At 32.5% G+C, this 18,812-nt stretch overlaps 1 protein-coding gene across 1 annotated transcript in view; it reads left to right on the top strand.

The window, feature by feature from the left end:
• Positions 1-18,812, top strand: part of LOC150107554 (alpha-1A adrenergic receptor-like) — a 44,075-nt gene that overhangs the window by 21,249 nt on the left and 4,014 nt on the right. Inside the window, exon 2 of the mRNA XM_090392127.1 lies at positions 7,980-9,235. Within this exon, the coding sequence (XP_090248253.1) occupies positions 8,263-9,235 (973 nt within the window). The 5' untranslated portion in view covers positions 7,980-8,262. The remainder of the gene's footprint in view (positions 1-7,979; positions 9,236-18,812) is intronic.

Below are 18,812 nucleotides of genomic sequence, written 5' to 3'. Positions count from 1 at the left end.
AAAGAGGCATATTTGTAAATAAAGAAACAACATCTAAACTGATCATGATATCAGAAACGTCCAAATGAAGATCTGAAATTTTATTTTTGAAATCCAAAGTATTTTTTATATAAGTACCAGTTCTTTTAGTTGAAGAGGAGAGTAAATTTGATAAAAATTTTGAGATTTTGTAAGTGGGGCAACCTATAAAATCTACGACTGGTCTTAATGGAATGCCTGGTTTATGAACTTTTGGAAGACCATGCAATCTAGGTGGACGACCAAAGAAGGTTTAAAGTTTTTTCTTTTGATCTTCATTCCATGTAGATACATTATCTATAATAGAATTAAGATTGAATCGGATCCTACCCGGAGTCAATTGAAGAGACTTAATTCTCTTATAGATAATGTATCTACATGGAATGAAGATCAAAAGAAAAAACTTAAAACCTTCTTTGGTCGTCCACCTAGATTGTATGGTCTTCCAAAAGTTCATAAACCAGGCATTCCATTAAGACCAGTCGTAGATTGTACAGATTGCCCCACTTAAAAAATCTCAAACTTTTTATCAAATTTACTCTTCTATTCAACTAGAAGAACTGATACTTATATAAAAAATACTTTGGATTTCAAAAATAAAATTTCAGATCTTCATTTGGACGTTTCTGATATCATGATCAGTTTAGATGTTGTTTCTTTATTTACAAATGTGCCTCTTTCTGGTAGCATTTGAATTACTACAACAGGAATTTCCTTCAGACATTGCAAACGTATTTGATTTTTAAATAATACATTCTGGTTATTTTTCCTTTAAAAATAAGTTGTATCAACAAATTGAAGGAACAGCAATGGGCAATCCTCTTTCTCCTGCTATCTCCAATTTCTTTATGGAACCTTTTGAACAACGTATCTTTGACAACATTTCTCCCAGACCTACTCATTGGTTCAGATATGTCGATGACATTTTTGCTGTATGGAATGGCTCTTCGGATGAACTTACAATTTCTCACTAAGTTAAACGCACTTCATCCTAGGATCAAGTTTACGCTGGAAGTAGAATCAAATAAGCAGTTAGCCTTTTTAGATCTTCTATTCTTCGCCAACCAGATGGCAACCTACATTTCTCAGTTTATAGAAAGAAGACTCATACAGGCCATTATATCCATGCTGAATCACATCACCATCCTAGTCAAAAGGCAGGAACTATTAAAACACTGGTTCATCGGGCCCACTCCTTTTGTTCTTCAGACGATCTTTTACAGAAAGAACTACAATATATAACTTCTTCCTTTCTATCTAATGGTTATAAGAATTGCTTCATTAAAAGAACTTTGAGTAGTTTTAATATGTCTTCCTCTTCAAACACAGAGGAAATAACGCGCATTCCTATCCCTTGTGTACAAGGCATCAGTGAACGTATAGCAAAAGTTTTAAAACCACTGAATATTTTCGTTGCCTTTCGACCGTTTAGAAAAATCTCCACCTTTCTCACTTCTCCTGAGGACAAGCTTCCACATCTAAATCATTCAGGTGTCTACCAGATTCCGTGCTCTTGTGGATTATCTTATTTCGGACAAACGGGAAGATCTGCCTCTATTCGGCTAGAAGAACACCAATCGTATATTGAATACTTTAAACCTGAAAAGTATGGATTTGCAGAACATACCATCTTCACTAGACATAGAGTTCATTGGAGAAAGACAAGAGTTCTTCACAAAAGTCAGTTCGTCATGGAACGCCTTTATAAAGAAACATGTGAAACTCTACTTCATTCTCCTAACTTAAACAGATCCGACGGCTTAGGTCTATCCGCTTTATGGGAGATAGTACTTTACAAATCAGCTAATCTTTCCTAACTTTTTATTGTATATATATATATATTTTTTTTTATTATTATTTTATTTTTTATTTTTAGGAGATTTATTGACCTTTTTAGTTATCTTACACCAGCTACTTAGGTGGCACTTTTTGGAATTGTCAGTTATTGTTTAATTTGAGCTTAATATGTACTGAAGATGCCTGTGACACACAGGTGAAAATTATACTATTAAATAATCTTTGTACGTGAGTTTTTTCCCTTATTAATTTTGTACCGAAATTACAGAAAGGCTTATGCTGCCGAGTTTAGATCTTCATTTTACATATCGATATCTTATGTTAAAGCAAACATTTTTAGGGATATTATGTTGAAAATTTGGCTAGACAACGTTATCATTTGATTCGATTATCAAATTTCTCGCCGGATAATAACTTTTTTTATTTTATTTATCTAAACCTTTATAAATATTATAGTAAAGTTAATTTTTATTTTTATAACAAAATTTATTTAATTTTTTAAGCAGTTCTATTATAAATGATAAATAAATTTATACTCCTTTATATTATTTGAATATTTTAATTGAAATTGAGGTTTTAAGAATGCCATTATTACTATATATTAAGTATATAATATGATAATTCTCTGAGGAAGGTTTAGACCTAAAAATTATTGAACAAAGAATTTTTTAAAAAAAAGTAATACTAGTATTATAATATTAGTTACGTTATTAACACTAGGGAGGTCGCGGTAGTAATTTTGCAGCGTAGGACGCAGTATATCGGAGAGATAATATTCATTATTGTGTGCTAAAATGCAAAAAAAAATAAAGAATAAACACTGCAAATATAATTCATGATAGTAAATATTGAATCCAACATTATTTCATAGCCGAATATAGAAACTACAAGAGTTTCGTGCCGAATATATATATATTTATAGAAACTAATGTTTCGGCGGAACAAGCATAAGTAGTTCAACGTTGGGCAACTCGTAGCAAAGGTGGAGCAAGCTAGAGACCACTTTCCTTGGTATTTTCCATAAATGTAAAGCACATCTCCTAGAGGATATGTATGATAAATATTGAATCCAACATTATTTCAAGAATTTCGTGCCGAAAATGTAGATACTAAAAGTTTAGGCGGAACAAGCATAAGTAGTTCAACGTTGGTCAACTCATAGCAAAGGTGAAGCAAGCTAGAGACCACTTTCCTTAGTATTTTCCATAAATGTAAAGCATATTTCCTAGAGGATATGTATGATAAAAATAAGCCTTTGGCTCTCTATTTCAGTAATACATGATGGTTTATTTATTTTCAGTTACAATCTAGAAATTATTGAACAAAGAATAAAAAACAACAACTAAACTATACTATACTGACATCGGAGGTCGCGGTATCTCTCAGATAACATTTACTGTCAAACATCATAAACCTTTACATAACATGTGTTAAACCATACTGACAGCAAAAAAAAAGTGCAGGATATTCACTCGTAACATATGAATGCACAGCTACTCATGACCTTCAACCTATACAATAGATAGGTTAAAGAATATTCATGTTAACAATTAGCATTTATCTGTCAGATCAGGTGCGACCTCCCGAGTGATATGTAAGTCACATTTATTAACGAATTCATAAATTATCAATATTATATTATATTATATTATATGTCTATACAGTAGGACACCCGTATCCGCGGTCAACTCCGGTCCGAAGATATTGACATACGAATGGTCAACTTACGAAACTTTCATAGTCTCTACCAACATTCGATTTTGAAATAATGTTGGATCTGATATCCACTTTGCTTATGTAATTTTACATCGCCGAAATGAAGCCGTATAGCTCTTTCTTTTAGTAATAGACAGTTCGGCTGATCACAGAGATTGTCCAACACCAGGGTAACTCGTTGCAAGGTGGAGAAAGCTACACACATCTGGGAAGTTGCTAAGATTCCATTCACATTCAGATAACTTTATTACAGTATGTTGTTATAATTGTTCTGTTTTATTATTAGTTATTGTTGTTTCTTACTCTGCGTAATTTATAAATTAAACTTTGTCATAGGTATTTATGTATAGGAAAAAACATAGTATATATAGCGTTCGCTACTATCCGCGGAAGAAGATGGAACCAAACCCCGCGGATAATATATCTATTATATATGTCTATATTATATATAATATTATATTTTATTATAATATATGTAATATATATGTATATATATATATATGTATGTGTGTGTGTGTGTATATATATATATGTCTATATTACGATTTTTTTTCGAGGGGGAGGGCCTTGAAATATTTTAATTTTTCCAAAGGGGGCCCCTGACATCCAGAAGTTTCGGAAGCAGTGATTTAGAGTGTGCTGCTCTGCATGGAATACTTTTACTTTTAACATGTACTTTACTGTCAAATTTTAATATTAAGTAATTTGATTATTGCTTTTTTTTTTCCATCACAATGTGTGAGATGGTTTCTGCATATTAGCTAGTTATAGGTTCATTTTTCTACAAGTTGCTGTAAATCTCCAAATTAGAGTAATTCTTGTAATTTAAAATTAGATAAGTCGCATTTATTAATGAATTCATAAATTATCAAGCAATCTTCCATCAAAATTAAATACTAGTGATGTATTTACCTGTTCTTTAAGTTCATTTTCATTGTAGTCTATCTAGAAAGAAAGGAATACGCGATTCTGTTCAGGAAGAACAATTTTTTCTGAGTCTGCTACTTCCTCATTATGATCCACTCTTCGGAATGTGCAGAAAATTTTCGACATAAGTATTTGTTAGCTATAATGTAGCGCCCTCTATATTCAGTTAAAACAACTTTCCTCATTTAAGGATTCATTTAATTATGAACTTTATACCATTTATTTGAAGGTGTAATAACTAGCAATGCGCTTTTACAGAAAAAAAATTACATAATTCAGAATGCATTTTATATTTCAACTAATGAACTAAAATGAAATTAACGAATGAGATTAATGAAAATTTGCTAATGTCTTGTTCCTTTTAATACATTAATACTAAAGTATTATTATAGTATACTAATATAATAATAACACTTTTCCTAATGGAAAAATGAGTGCGCTGAGGGTTGTGCATATTGAAATATGTCTAAGTGTCCTAAACGAATTTTCGTTAACTATGTTTTTTACACTTTTGCAATTTGTTGCTTCCCGATAAAATAAGTCCACATTAGAACCTGATATTAAATTATAATAGTTATCGATAAAGTTTTAGATCGTTTCCTATCACATAAAGTGAAAGATTCAATTTTGATAGTAAGAAAAACGAAATGATTACAGAATTTCATTTTTCTATAATAATAGATACGATCGTTTTAACTTAGAGAAAATTTAAACGAGGAATTAGACAAGAAATAAGAGGATAACCGAATGAAAAGAGATCTTACTTTACGTACAGACCCGAATTTCATTGCAGTTTAACCACTGAGAATTTTGTTTCCTTCTATGGCACTGCAGTGAAGCTGCAGCATTAGATTCTCCAACGACTGCTTCAGTTATCTCATTAGTCGGACATCTTCTACAGCCTTCATAATGGAAATTGTCCGACTCTATGGTGGAGATGTCCGATCCAATAGGGAGTAAGTAAGAACGTTATCAGTAACCACACCCAATGAACATGTTGTCCTTCTTGAACAACTTTTTTTAAAGTTTTTTTTTGTGTGTGTGTGTGTGCGTGTGTGTGTGTGTGCGCTGAACAGACTACAATATAACTTCAGGCTGATCCAATTATCCTGCGGTGCCTAGATTTGAGCATTTATCAAGAGGATCGGAAGAGTATTAACTAACCAATTATATATTTTAATACATGATGAGGTTGAAATTGCCCATCGATATCCCTTAGCTTCATCACGTGTGACTAGTGACTAGCTTGTTCCAATTGTGAGGCTTGGCGAGCCATTTTAAGTAATCACACAAATCCATCTTTCTAGCACATTACTTAATGAATTTTAGGTCGGGTTACTCCTAACTTCATCCATTAAGTTTCCATGTCCTATTTTATCGATGCACTCTAGACACCTCCCTAGCACCATTTTTTCCATGCTAATGAGTTAAAAATACTTCGGAAGTTATTATAATTCAAAGATCCTATCGCTTAGTAGATGTGAGTGGCAAAGTTTTTAAAGATCTTAACTACGATAAGATTAAGCATGAAAGTTTATTTTATAATAAAAAATAGTAAAATATAAAAACATATCTTCATTTTATATGATATTATTATGAATATTTTTAAAAAGTTCCATATTTTAATAACTGTGTAGTTACACCTTTTAATAAAATAAATGCATTTCATAAAGAATGAACCCTTGGAGGGTAATAAATGGCGGTGCTGTACCAAAGAAGTTTAACTGAGGCTCGGCTTTTGCTGTTACTCCACGGGGCGCTGAGATTCGAGAGTTATGAGTACGCTCTCTTAAGGTTTTTGCCTTAACGGAGCAATTTGAGTCTCCGGCACGGCCCGCTGAGGGGCTTTGTTGGTGAATGCTTTTCTTCGGAATATGAGCGGTTCTGCTCGGTGGTGGTGTGTAGGAGGAAGGCCATCACTGAGTGGAGCCAACGCTGAGATAGGTGGTCTTTCGTCCACTATTGAGTGGCCTAGGGATCGTCCGAATTTTTAGAGAATGGCTATTGCTGTTACCCTCCTGCCATGATCAGAGCTTTGATAGCTCAATAATACCTTATCCCTACACTGTCCTCTACAGATAACGGGAAGATGAAAAGCACTCTTGTTTCGCCCCTTTAAGCCAGTCCTTATAAGGATAAGGACTTGTTACCTATCGTCTAATGTATGTATATTTTAACAAGTTGAATAAAAAAAATTAAAAAAAATATATATATATACACACACACACACACACACACACACACATCTATCTATAAAATATATATATATACACATATCTATCTATAAAAAAAAAACATACACATATCTATCTATCTATATAGATATATACATACAATGTTGATCACCTGGATGAATTTAAAAAGATTTTCAGCGTTGGTCTTTGAAGTTTCATCTTTGTCTTTTATTTTAGAGATTATTCTCTCTATCTGTCTTTCCACTTATCGAGTTGAAATATCTAAAGATCAGCTTATCGCAATTGCAGACATTTGTAATTATGCCGTATATCAAAACGGGATGTTGATTACTTAAAATATCTATTCAACAGAACAATATTCTTATTCTCTGTTCTATTTCTATAGATTGAATTGATTTCCACAGCAACTAATTATGTCTGGAGATATCATTTCTGTATGGGTGGGTGGGTAGGTGATGTCTTTCCAAGGCTTTCTGAAGGATGACACATTCCCGGAAATACCCGAGTGGGCATCCCTATGAGGACATCAGGAATATTTATGAATGCCTATCCAACTAAACCTGAGTTAGCGGGAAAGGGTTGTCTCGGGGGTATATCCTGGGGATATACCACGCAGAAAACCAAACCAGCAAAAAAAAAAAAAAAGCTTTGGTTTGTATAAAATTATATATTTCGAGTGTATTCAATAATACACAAAATTAGAGTCCGTGGTTCGTGTGCAACTAGAATTTATGCGAGTCTACTAGGCCAACCCACTTGATAAATGTATCTAGTGATTGGCTGGTGTAATCTATTTAGAGAAACTGGCAGTGTTGTGAAAAGCTAAATCTATTGGACGTTTTGGATGCCCGTTTCTCGAATGGGTAGAAAAGGACTAAGTTCCTGACAAGCTCGTGGTCAGGAACTTAACGACAGATTTATTTTTAAATAGAATACGCAAAGGATAAAATGTACATATCAGAAGTGAGTTCATCACAACAATTAATAGAGACACTACAGTTATTCTAGAAATGTTGGAGGGATACACTTGTTAATCCCAAATAAATAAAAATTTCATACTTCTCTCATTCGCGACATTTATTATTGCTGTATCTTTTTTTTTTTTCAATGTCTTCATTGAAAATATCGCCATCCTTTTGTTGAAATCCTGTGCAAATTGAGCGATGTTTGAATATACTGTCGTCAGTGTTGATTTTTATATGTAAAATTTTAAAAGTAAAATAAATGGATATATATTAAAAAAATTATAAAAAAAGTGTTCTATTTAGACAGTACTAATCGAATTTAAATATTACTAGGTTACTAATTCTTTCTTGTTTATTTCAGGATTAGATCCAGATAAAGTTAAGCACACCAACTAGTTTATTGCTTAGCTTTGTGGAAAGAAAAAAAAAGAAGAGAGAAATGGAAAAATAGCGTTTTCTATGAACTTTGAAGAACTGTTAAGAAGTATTAATGGTACACTCAACTTCGTTCAGTTATTTATTTGGTGATCGCGTGACAAAAGTTCAGCTACTCCGGGTGCTAACATATTGTCCACCTAGGAGCTTAGACTCTGCTTTTGATGGCTTCGCCATGGCAATAATGAACCTGAACTCTGTCTTATAACATGGAACCACCCGTTAATATCACTGAAGTTTGTGATATGGAGGGTAGCAGTAACGGAAGTGGCTGGAGTCGAACAGCCCAAAACAACACGGCAGCTGGACTATTTGCTATGCAGTTAACTGGTATTTTCTTAAAAGGATCTCTCTTAGTGGTGATTATTGTAGTCACTATAATCGGTAACCTCCTGGTTCTAATTTCCATGTTTCTTAACCCGTCGCTGAGGACGACAACGAATTGTTTCATAGTGAACCTCGCCTTGGCGGATCTGTTATTAGGTGTCAGTGTTCTCCCCTTCTCCGCCAGCCTTGAACTCCTCGAAAAAAAGTGGTTTTTCGGTCAAGTTTTCTGTAACATCTGGGCAGCTACAGACGTACTGTGTTGTACTGCATCTATCCTCAGCCTTTGTGTGATCAGTATAGACAGGTACATCGGTGTCACCCGACCCCTCACTTACTCCACAATCGTTACCCACAAACGTGCAACAGTCAGTTGTGTGTTTGTATGGATCCTGTCATTCGCTATATCCGTCGGACCCCTTCTCGGATGGAAGGACCCTCCACCCGAAGACCCCTATGCCTGTGAGATGACAAAGCAGACGGGCTATGTAGTCTTTTCCGTCTTGTTCTCTTTCTACATCCCCACTGTGGTCATTCTCTTAGTCTACCACCGAATCTATAAAGCTGCGGTGCGTCAGACAAGGTTTCTTGAGACTGGAGTTAAGGTTGTGAAAGGTGCTGGAAAATCCCACACTGAGGAGCTAACGCTACGTGTGCACGCGGGAAATAGCCACCTGGTTACAACCAGCAGGACAAACTCTCAGAATGGAAGTAAGACACTGCCTAAATTGATTCTGCCAGGCCTTCAGGGACGATTGGCCAAGTTCAGAAGACAGAAAAAAGCTGCCAAGACACTTGGTATCGTTGTTGGTGTATTTATTTTGTGCTGGTTCCCATTCTTCTTTCTCCTACCACTCAGTAAGTAGTCATTTAAATTTTTTTTAGAGACTCGATTTGAATTTTGGAACAAAAATAAATAATTTTAAATATATTTTATAAATTTCTTTCTAAGCTCTAACTCTTATTGTTTGTGTTGTATATATTAATCAGGTGTCAAGTTTTAAATATTTTTTTTCTTTATTCTGGATGTTTTTTCTATTCTTTTTACGCATCATGGCAGTTTCCGAATCTGTCACTGATGAGAAAAAAATTGAGTTCAGAACCTTTTGCCATCATCTGGATGAATCTAATTTAATGATCCACATAACAGAAAATTTTCCCATCAGCCCGATTTATTAAGCTGTTAGACATTCATGAATTATTATAAACGGGTGAAATTTCCTCGATGGCTTCGCTTTTTTTTTTTTTTCTGATCGACCGTTGCAGGAAGCGTAAAATTAACCATCATATTAAACTCAACGATACGTTTCGCATAGAGAATACATTTAAAACGGTACTTTGTCGATTGCGGTTGAGTACCTGAATACGTCCATCAGCAAAATCTAAGTTTTAAATAAGCGCATTCGGGAAAAGAAAAAAAAAATACTTTAGCAGGAAAACAAAGATTGATCAGTTATCAGATTCAAAATACAAAATGGTGTATGCCCGTTTTCTATTTTGTAATAAAAGTAATAAATATTATTAAACTTTTTTTATTTTAAAGTTTTTCTTAACTTTTAATATTTTATTTTATTAAATTACTTTTATAAATCATCTTTTGATAGAACTATATAATGTGCATTATTGAGAATTAACTGACAACCTATCTTGATTCATTTTTTTTTTTGCTTTGAATGTTTACAAATGTGTAAATAGAATTTCATGTGCAGTAATAAATTTATAGGATATTTATTTATCATTATTTTCACATGAAAATTATCATTTATCATTATTTTCACATGAAAATAGATTTATTTTCATATTAAAATAAGGACATTAAAATTAAAATTTTCTTAACACTAAGAAAATTAAAAACACTAAGTATTATTAATAAAAATAAATAATATTTTTTAAAATAATTCTAACACCATTTATTTTTTTATAATACTTTATTTTTAAACTTTTTAAAATTATCGGAAATTTTGATTTTGTTTACTATAGTTTGAGTTTATTTATGCAGTTTCTTTAATACCAACAAGAAAAACGTATTTGTCGCTGATTCGGCGCTGTTTAACGTTTATTAAACTAAAGTCCGGAGCTGTCCTTTGTGAACAGATGTCTCTGTCTATTAAACGCTCAGCAAACCTTTCCTGACAGTTAGGCTGTACGAACAGATAATGAACGAAGACACTGAATTACGGAAAACCTGGCTTTTGTCAACACTTTAGACTATTTAAAGTGCAAAGCGAACATAGATAAATGGTAAAATATTTCATTAATTTAATCATACTGGGGAAGAGAGACGAGGAGAATATTTCATGGTTCTTCAAGATTAAACGAACATTTATTGGTGAAATAACAACATAATTGTCAAATCAAACGTTGCATTATTTAATTCATTTAAAGTTTATTTAACTGAATAAAATCAGTTTTAAAATATTGGAATTCTTTTAGCATAGGAGAAACAATAAAGCTGCCAGCAATTAGAACTAGTCAAATTCTATTACATTATATTCAAAAACAAATTATTTCTGAAAAATTATGACATATATTAATCAAAGCAATTTTGAAATGTTTTTTTTTTTTTTTCATAAACCGAGTAGTGAGGCGAAGAAAATTTCATTAGTTTTACATTTCGTTAATATAGTAGATTTGATGAATCGTTCATAGACAAATTGACTATAATTACAGTTTTAAAAGATAAATTTATTAAAACTATACCACTGGCTTCGATATTGGATATCCATTGCCCATTACTGACTGTTTGATAATCCGTTTTTTTTTTTTTCTTTCATCCGAATATTCACTCCATTCTTATGCAAGGATTCTCCTATACCACTACATCTATTCATAGAGTGAAAAATTGAAATTTCTGCTAGGATAGAGAGATTAATGAGATCATTCTCTCTCTCTACCTATCTGTCTAACTTAACAAGAACCAAACTCGTAATTCCATTTTATGTGATGCTGTTGGCCACGTTATATTAATGCAATAAGAATGAGTGATTTTTTTTTCTCTCTCTCTCTCTCTCTCTCTCTCTCTCTCTTTTATTCTACATGAGAATAAGCTTAATAGTTTTTCTAAATCAGTTCTCTGATTAGTTGTGAATTTTAATTAAAAAATCAACAAGTATTATAATAAATGCAATCATTTAACTCGAAATATATTTTTTAAAAAAATGCTGTTGAAAGGGGGGATATCTTCAACTTCATACCTACCAGTACGCTTTAGCGTGTGGCTGTCTTTTTTATTGTTTTAGTTTATTTTTTAAAGAAAAGTTAATTAGTGGAAAACATACTATTATTTCCTGTTACAAAGAGTATTAAAACTTAATCTTAGGAATGGCGCTTGGAAACACTTATGTGTAAGCTAGTCTTGACTTTTCCAGATGGTAGGCACTTTTTTTCGCGTTCCCAAATGTCCCGTACAGTGTGTTAAGAAGAAAAGTCAGACCCCTGAGTATTGCAAAACGATGGCGTTTGCACGACGAACAAGGTCCACTTACATCTGTGTAGTAGATTAACAATCAGGGTGCGGGCAACTCTCCAACTAGGCCGCTAACGTAACATTAAAAATCTTCTAAGGCAACAACAAAGCCGGTACCCTTCATATGAAGTAAAAATAATGTGTCTATAATCTTAATAAAGCTTTGTTTTCTATAAAAATAGCTCCACATTGTAGTATGCCAGATTTTTGTTTGTGTTTCGCACAAAAATAGCTACTACGTCATCGACAAAATTATTTAACAACCATGTAATATTTGCAGGTTTTAATATTATTAGATCAAGACTATAGAGACTGTCATCTTAGAGGAATACGAATGTAGAAAAAAATAACTGAAATATTATCTTATTATTTTTGTTATTAAAGTGTCGTTAAACTCTTTCAGATTTTCCAAGAATACACAAAATCTACTACCCTTCCCTGTTCCAGCAAAATAAATCTGCTTTTTGGGGGCTGGGAGTTTTATTATTGCTCTTTGCATGGAGCTAAGCTTGGTTTCGTTTAAGTGGAAAATTATGGTCAAAGCAATGCCCGTTAACTGTTTCTGTGTTCAGTGACTGATTTGTATATATACCAGGTTGTAAATCTTATGTCTCGTGGACGAAAACCTTTTCCATAGCCTTATGAGACCGGGAGGCTTGTGTAGCATCGAGGATGCAGTAACGTTTTCATCCTCTGCGCTAAGTCTCCCGAAGAAAGACTTTTAATTTTCTAGTCTTTAGGAACTTTTTCTAAGCCTTTACCCTTTCTTCGACCTGGTTGTCCATGCTATAGACCGGTTCGGAGTTATTCGACCTCTAGCATGGGAAAACCAGGTTTTTCGTCCTGTAAACTCAAGAAAATCAACCCTAGAACCCACACTATTTCAGACAATTACATATTGTGTTAGGATTATGGACCACAAGATGGGACACATGCCAGTTGTCTCTTCATTGGATGCTGTTTATAATTAGTGATAGTAATGGGCCAGTTTCTGATCAGCTACCAGTGGAGATTGAACTGCCCACTCAGTCTCCAAAACCTAGATAGGACTAAAATGGTCTCTCCTACTCCCTATAAGGGAATAAAAGGCGTTAGCATTTTTTTAATGAGACCAGCTAATTCGTCTAGGGTGGAAATATTTTTATAAAAAGGTTATAGACATGAAGATTAAAGGTCTTCTTACTACTAGTCTACGGAGACGCATCCATATAAGTCTCAGCTAATCCAGACAGAAACATTAAATAGCTGTTTAAATGAATAAGGAAAAAATACCTTTTGTGGACTATGCCGCCTTGCAATCATTTAGGAATTAAGTGGTGTAGTTCTTCTCGGAGCTTGAGGTTATTTAGGATCTTATAAAATCGATGTTGATTTTATTTTATTGAAATCTGTTTTTTTAAACGCTGAACAGAGATAGTAAAACACATTTGTTTGCTATCTGCTTTTCTATGTTTGTTTTATATCCGCATATTCGGTGTATGTAGTTTTGCATTGCAATTGGATGAAATACATTTTGTCCTTCGCCATTCATTTGATGATTTTTTTTATTCTTCTGTTTTCCCTTTTCCTTTAGCTCTACAAGTTGTAACTGTGATTAATCATAAAAAATCAAGTGATATACAAATTCTGTTTATAAGGTACGATCCGAGCTGTCCCAGAGACAATGGCGAACTGGATGAGTTGAAGCCATCTATTTCTCTTACTAGATTCTTCATCTTTCTTTTCTCTTGACTAAGGTCTTCTTTCAACGCATGACATGTAGATAAATCTCTTCAAGGCAACATGGTACGCATGAGGTAGTAATCTCACAATGAATACAATAATAAACAAAGGAAAAAAACACAAATTTGTTCATCCACTCTCGCATGTGATCACCAGGGGGTGCTCAATGAGCCATGCATCTTTCAGAAAGCAGGAGCCATGGCAGAAAAAAAAGCCACAAACGAAAAGGGTTATTTTAATTATCTAGCATTGTACAGAGGTTTTATAGCGAACATTTCCTTCAAAAGAAAAGTTTTATATAAAAAAAAAGCACTGCCATCGTTATCAATTGTACAGTACATAAGGAATAAATAACGCCATATTTGAACTCTTGTGTATATCTTCTGAACAAAATTACGAGAGCAAAAATAAGCCATGCATAATTAGTTCGTTCAAACGTTTGTCATGTGTAAATTTTCTAGCAAGCGATAGGTGGCGTTGGACTTCCTATGACTGTCCGTAGCAATAATAGTGTTCTATTTCCAACTAAGATCGCAATGATAAAAGCTGAAAATACATAATTAAAGTCAGGAATGAATATATATTTTTTAATTTTACAAAGAAATGTCTATTCAATTTCCGTATCGGTTATAATTGGTTTTAATTTCTTGAAATAAAAAAAAAAAAAAAGATATCAATGTTTTTAGAAAATTTCTGAATATGACATAAAATCCGAACTAGTAGAAGTAAATAAAATATAGTTTCGGCTTGGTGAAATCTGGTACCGTTTTGACAGTAATCATGCTGGTAAGCGACATTTGAAAATACAAAATGATTAAAAATTATTCTAGTTAGGATGATCAAGATTCGTAACAGAGAGAGATTTTCTGACCTTGTTTAATCCTATATATTCCTTTTAAATTAGAAAATTTTCTACACATTTTAGCTGAATGTGATAAGAACACCCTAAGTGATTTTTCATAATGCGATGTTCTCGTTAAAAAAAAAAAAAAAAAAAAAACTCAATTATCATCCATAACCAGTTCTCTGCGTCATTCACAAAATATATGAATTCTAGCTTTTGATCTGGGGTGATTTCTTTCTTTCTGATTTCTTTCTTGTGTTATACAAAGTATTCAAAAGAATACAGGATGTGATATTTTAAATTCTGCATGGGATTTTCTATCTGATAACAAACAAGATGAAGATTTCTTCAAGGAAATTTAAGAAATGGAAATTCTTGCAAGTTCAATAAGAAATGTTGATCTTCTTTATCATGAAGATGAAATAAAAACAATTATTGGGACCCACCAAGTTCAAAGTTGAAAGATTTTCCTTATTAAAATAGTTACGTAAATTGACATTATAGTAAAAAAATACAATTATGAATAGAATGAAATAAAGAACAAAGAGTTTTAGGGCTAGATAAGGAATTTATTACTGTAAAATAATTTATTACGGGTACATAAGAAATGTATTTATTACTCTTATTTTATTTAAAAAAATTTTTAAATAATGTATTAAATTATTGTTGATCGCAATTGTTTTAATATGCCCAAAGTGTTTTATTTGGAATCTTTTTTTGAAGTAAACATTTTTAAAATTCAGCTCGTTAGATTGAAATGTGATTTTAAGGCATAATCATTGAATTAATATCGTAAATAAAATGACAATAAGAGAATAAATCCGTGCATATTTTAATTAAAATTTATTTTGACACTGTTTATATCTTTTCAAATGTAAGCACCAGTACATATTACAGGCCTGAATAAAAGTGAGTACCACGTGACACAGACACACATCGTATATAAAGCATTGCGGCTGCTTTTCGCATATCGCTAACGCCTGATTACGCAGCCAAAACGGCGTGTGGTGGTATTCCCACAAGGAGGAAATTGCTCAGCTAACTTCTGCTATCATTGTTGTCAGATTCTCTATATAACTACGCGGGCAGCTACTTCTTGTCCACGAAATCCGATTTAAGATACTTCTTAAGGTTTGTCTTCAAACAATACAAAGCAAAACTTTGTTTGTTTGTTTGTTTTTTCTCTATGAAAGAAATATTCCAGATCTGTAGAAAGCAACAACTGAATAAACATCAAGTAATGACAAACCCCTATCAGTACTTTTTTGTTGCAAGAGAAACGTGTAAAATATTTAAAATACTCGAAAAACGCAATAGAATAACTTTTAGAATCTTATTTTGATGTATTCAGCGATCTTTTATTCCAATAGTTATGCATTTATTGTTTTAAAATGTATTAAAAGTGTTTCTTTAACAGGAAATCTAATATTTAATAATTCGACACACTATAGTAACAGTAAATACTACAGTTCTAATTAAGCCAACAAAAAATAGCAAGTTTCGCTGCCTGGACAATATTCGATCTGCAACAATGAATAATTGTTACTATAACGACTGTTGCTACAACAACCGATAGAATTCGATTGTTAGAACTAGAGATTGTTGCTAGTGCAACAATTACCAATTATTTGCTAAAAACGACTCTGTCGAATCTTCGAATAACGGCGATAACCTAAATTAAGTGAAGAATTCCTTTTCTGCAGAATTTGCATCTTTTCCTTAACGATAATTAAACTATCTCAAAGCTTGGTTAGTCTAATACTATAGAGGTGTATGATACACTCTCTACAACATTAATGAATTAATACATGGTCGATTGGAAACAGCAATTTAGTTAAAATTGTGTAGAAAATTGGTATTTCCGGTGCTGTTGCTATGGGAAACCAGAATGGGTAGCCACGAATAAACTTCGCATCTTCGCCCGTTAGATGTCACGCTTGATTTGTTGGCTTGGACACGTGCTTAACGAAACAGATGTCATGTCGTTTCTTTTTCTTTCTGTCTTGCACTGAGTATTAACGACAAAACTGCTAATTAAGGCAAACCCAATGCTTGTACATGGTACAGCTACGAGCGGTTACATCTTCACTTGTATTGATGCAAACCTACTCAACCCAAAGCATGAAACAACTGCTTATGTTCGCGTCGGTGATCCAAACGCAAATGAGAATGTCAACAATAGTCTCCCGTAGGCAGATGTTTATGAAGAAAAGAATGGGAAAGAGCGGATTTATGGTAAACGACGTCTTAACAAGTTGAATGATTATCTGATTTATTTTCTTTCTGGCTTTTGTTACTTTCGGGGATACTTTCCTCCTTTACTAATCAAATAGAAAATGTAGTTTCTTGAACTTATTTTTGTGTGTTAATTGCCAGAATGTAGTTGTACGGAGACTCTGGATTTTATGCCACTTTGAAACCTTAGAAGACAATCGTAAATGCGACTTACTAATACAAGTAACCATTATCGGAGTATAATTTGTTATCAAATAGCCCAAGTAATGATCTGAACCCCCAGGAATAATGACAAAGACTTGATGCTGAAATGAAGCTTATATTTGCTTCTTCACTAATCTTTGACGTCTTCTATGCAATCTGGAGTTTATAGTTAGAATATGGTCAAGGTCAGTAAAGTTTTATATATAAAAATTGCGGTCACATCTACTAAAAAAAATAATAATAAGGTTTTAATTATTGTTTACAGTGATAAATAATTATACCGTAATTAATCAAACTGGTCGAAGTGTTGTTAGGCCTGCGCATTTTTCTTTAGACTCAATTTTCACGTTTTGTGCATTTATTTATTTGCATGTACATTTCATGGGAAAAAAAAACAACAACGATGAAAATGTTAGATTCACCTAATATTTTCTAAAATTAAAAAAATACAAAATTTAAAATTAAAATTTAATAAGGATGGAATAATTCTATAATTACATCTGAAGATGAGGGGCAAAACAAATGTTAGACAACATTTCAGGGCGGGGAGGGTTTCGAATTTATATTTTCAAATTAGTAAACATTTTAAGGCACTAAAATCAGATATATATTTCTAAAATTATCGTTGACTTATTTAGCTTTATTTTGCATGATTCAAATAGTAATATTAGTTTAAATAAATGTAATAATAAAACAGGTGTCTTTAATACTTTAGTTAAATTTAATAAGTTATGGGTCCTAATTTTAATATCTCTTTAATAGAAAACCGCACCTTTTTTGTCTCATATTACAGTGCAATGGTTAGAACTAATTCTCAGATTTCTTCGTCATTACATAAGACATGAAATATTTAAATTATATGATAGTTTAAAAAAATTATATATTTACAGAATTTGAAATGTTGAATCATTGATTTTAAGCAAATTATAATTTTTTTTTTTCAAGAGAAAAAATGCATTGATAAACTGCATAAGATGAGATGTTCTGGAAGTCACCCACAAACAAACTACGAGAAGGACAAAATTTATATATTAGGCTTGATTTATAAAGAAACTACCGATGCAAAACTCATCTGTAACGAATTCACATTGGACATATTTTAAACGTACTTCTAATTGCTTCGCACAGACACAATCAGATACCGAAAATGTAGAGATATCTTTTAATCTTAAAGGTAATTTCGATTACTTTGCTATCCGTACGTTACTTGGTTTCTGGCAGTAATAAATCCCGAAAATGAGCTTATAAATTTGTTTTTCCTTATACAGCATAATTTAGATAGTCGTACGGTAAGAAGCAGACATGGGCTTTCGGGTGCCAAGAAACATTCATTAAAGACAGAATGCAGTTCTTTCTCATCCTTCATTTCGCGTGTTGTAATTACCAGCCATATTCTTCTTGGTCAGTTAAGGACTAAATCCTAATATCCTAATTAATCCTCTGCTTCTCCACCAGCCTAACCAGGTTTCAAACGACTTCTGAGACCTTCGATCTATTTCGCTTTTCTGGCACTGAATCGTCCCATTAGGCTAACGAAGCGGAAATTGCTAGGAATGATTACTTGATGATACTTAGAGAAATGTGGTTAGCAACCCACTGTTGTGAGAGGGGAACATTGTATCTAAAATACTTGTGGTTCCTTTTATTCAAAGGTAACCAACTGGTGAACTTTTATTGAATTCGAGATAAATACTAAATTTAACTGATTTGATAAAATGAAAAATCTCTAGGTATTTCGTAAGCTTAACGGTTTTTAATTATTTAAATAAAATGTATATATTTTTAAAATAGGTTAATAATTTTACAAAAACTTTCTACTGAATATTTTTAGATATTCTCCTCTAATATCTTTTAATTATCTAATAATTAAAACTTACAACATAATTTTTAAAAAAATATTTAGAGATTTATAGTATTTAGACAAAGATTCCATATTTCATCTGCAGTTGTAATTTTAAATGTAA

The sequence above is a fragment of the Typopeltis vanoorti genome, chromosome 4 (assembly GCF_054136105.1).
Source record: "Typopeltis vanoorti isolate ZY-2024b chromosome 4, IOZ_Tvanoo_1.0, whole genome shotgun sequence".
In the NCBI taxonomy this organism is placed as follows: Eukaryota; Metazoa; Arthropoda; class Arachnida; order Uropygi; family Thelyphonidae; genus Typopeltis; species Typopeltis vanoorti.
This window is presented reverse-complemented; position numbering and strand designations above follow the sequence as displayed.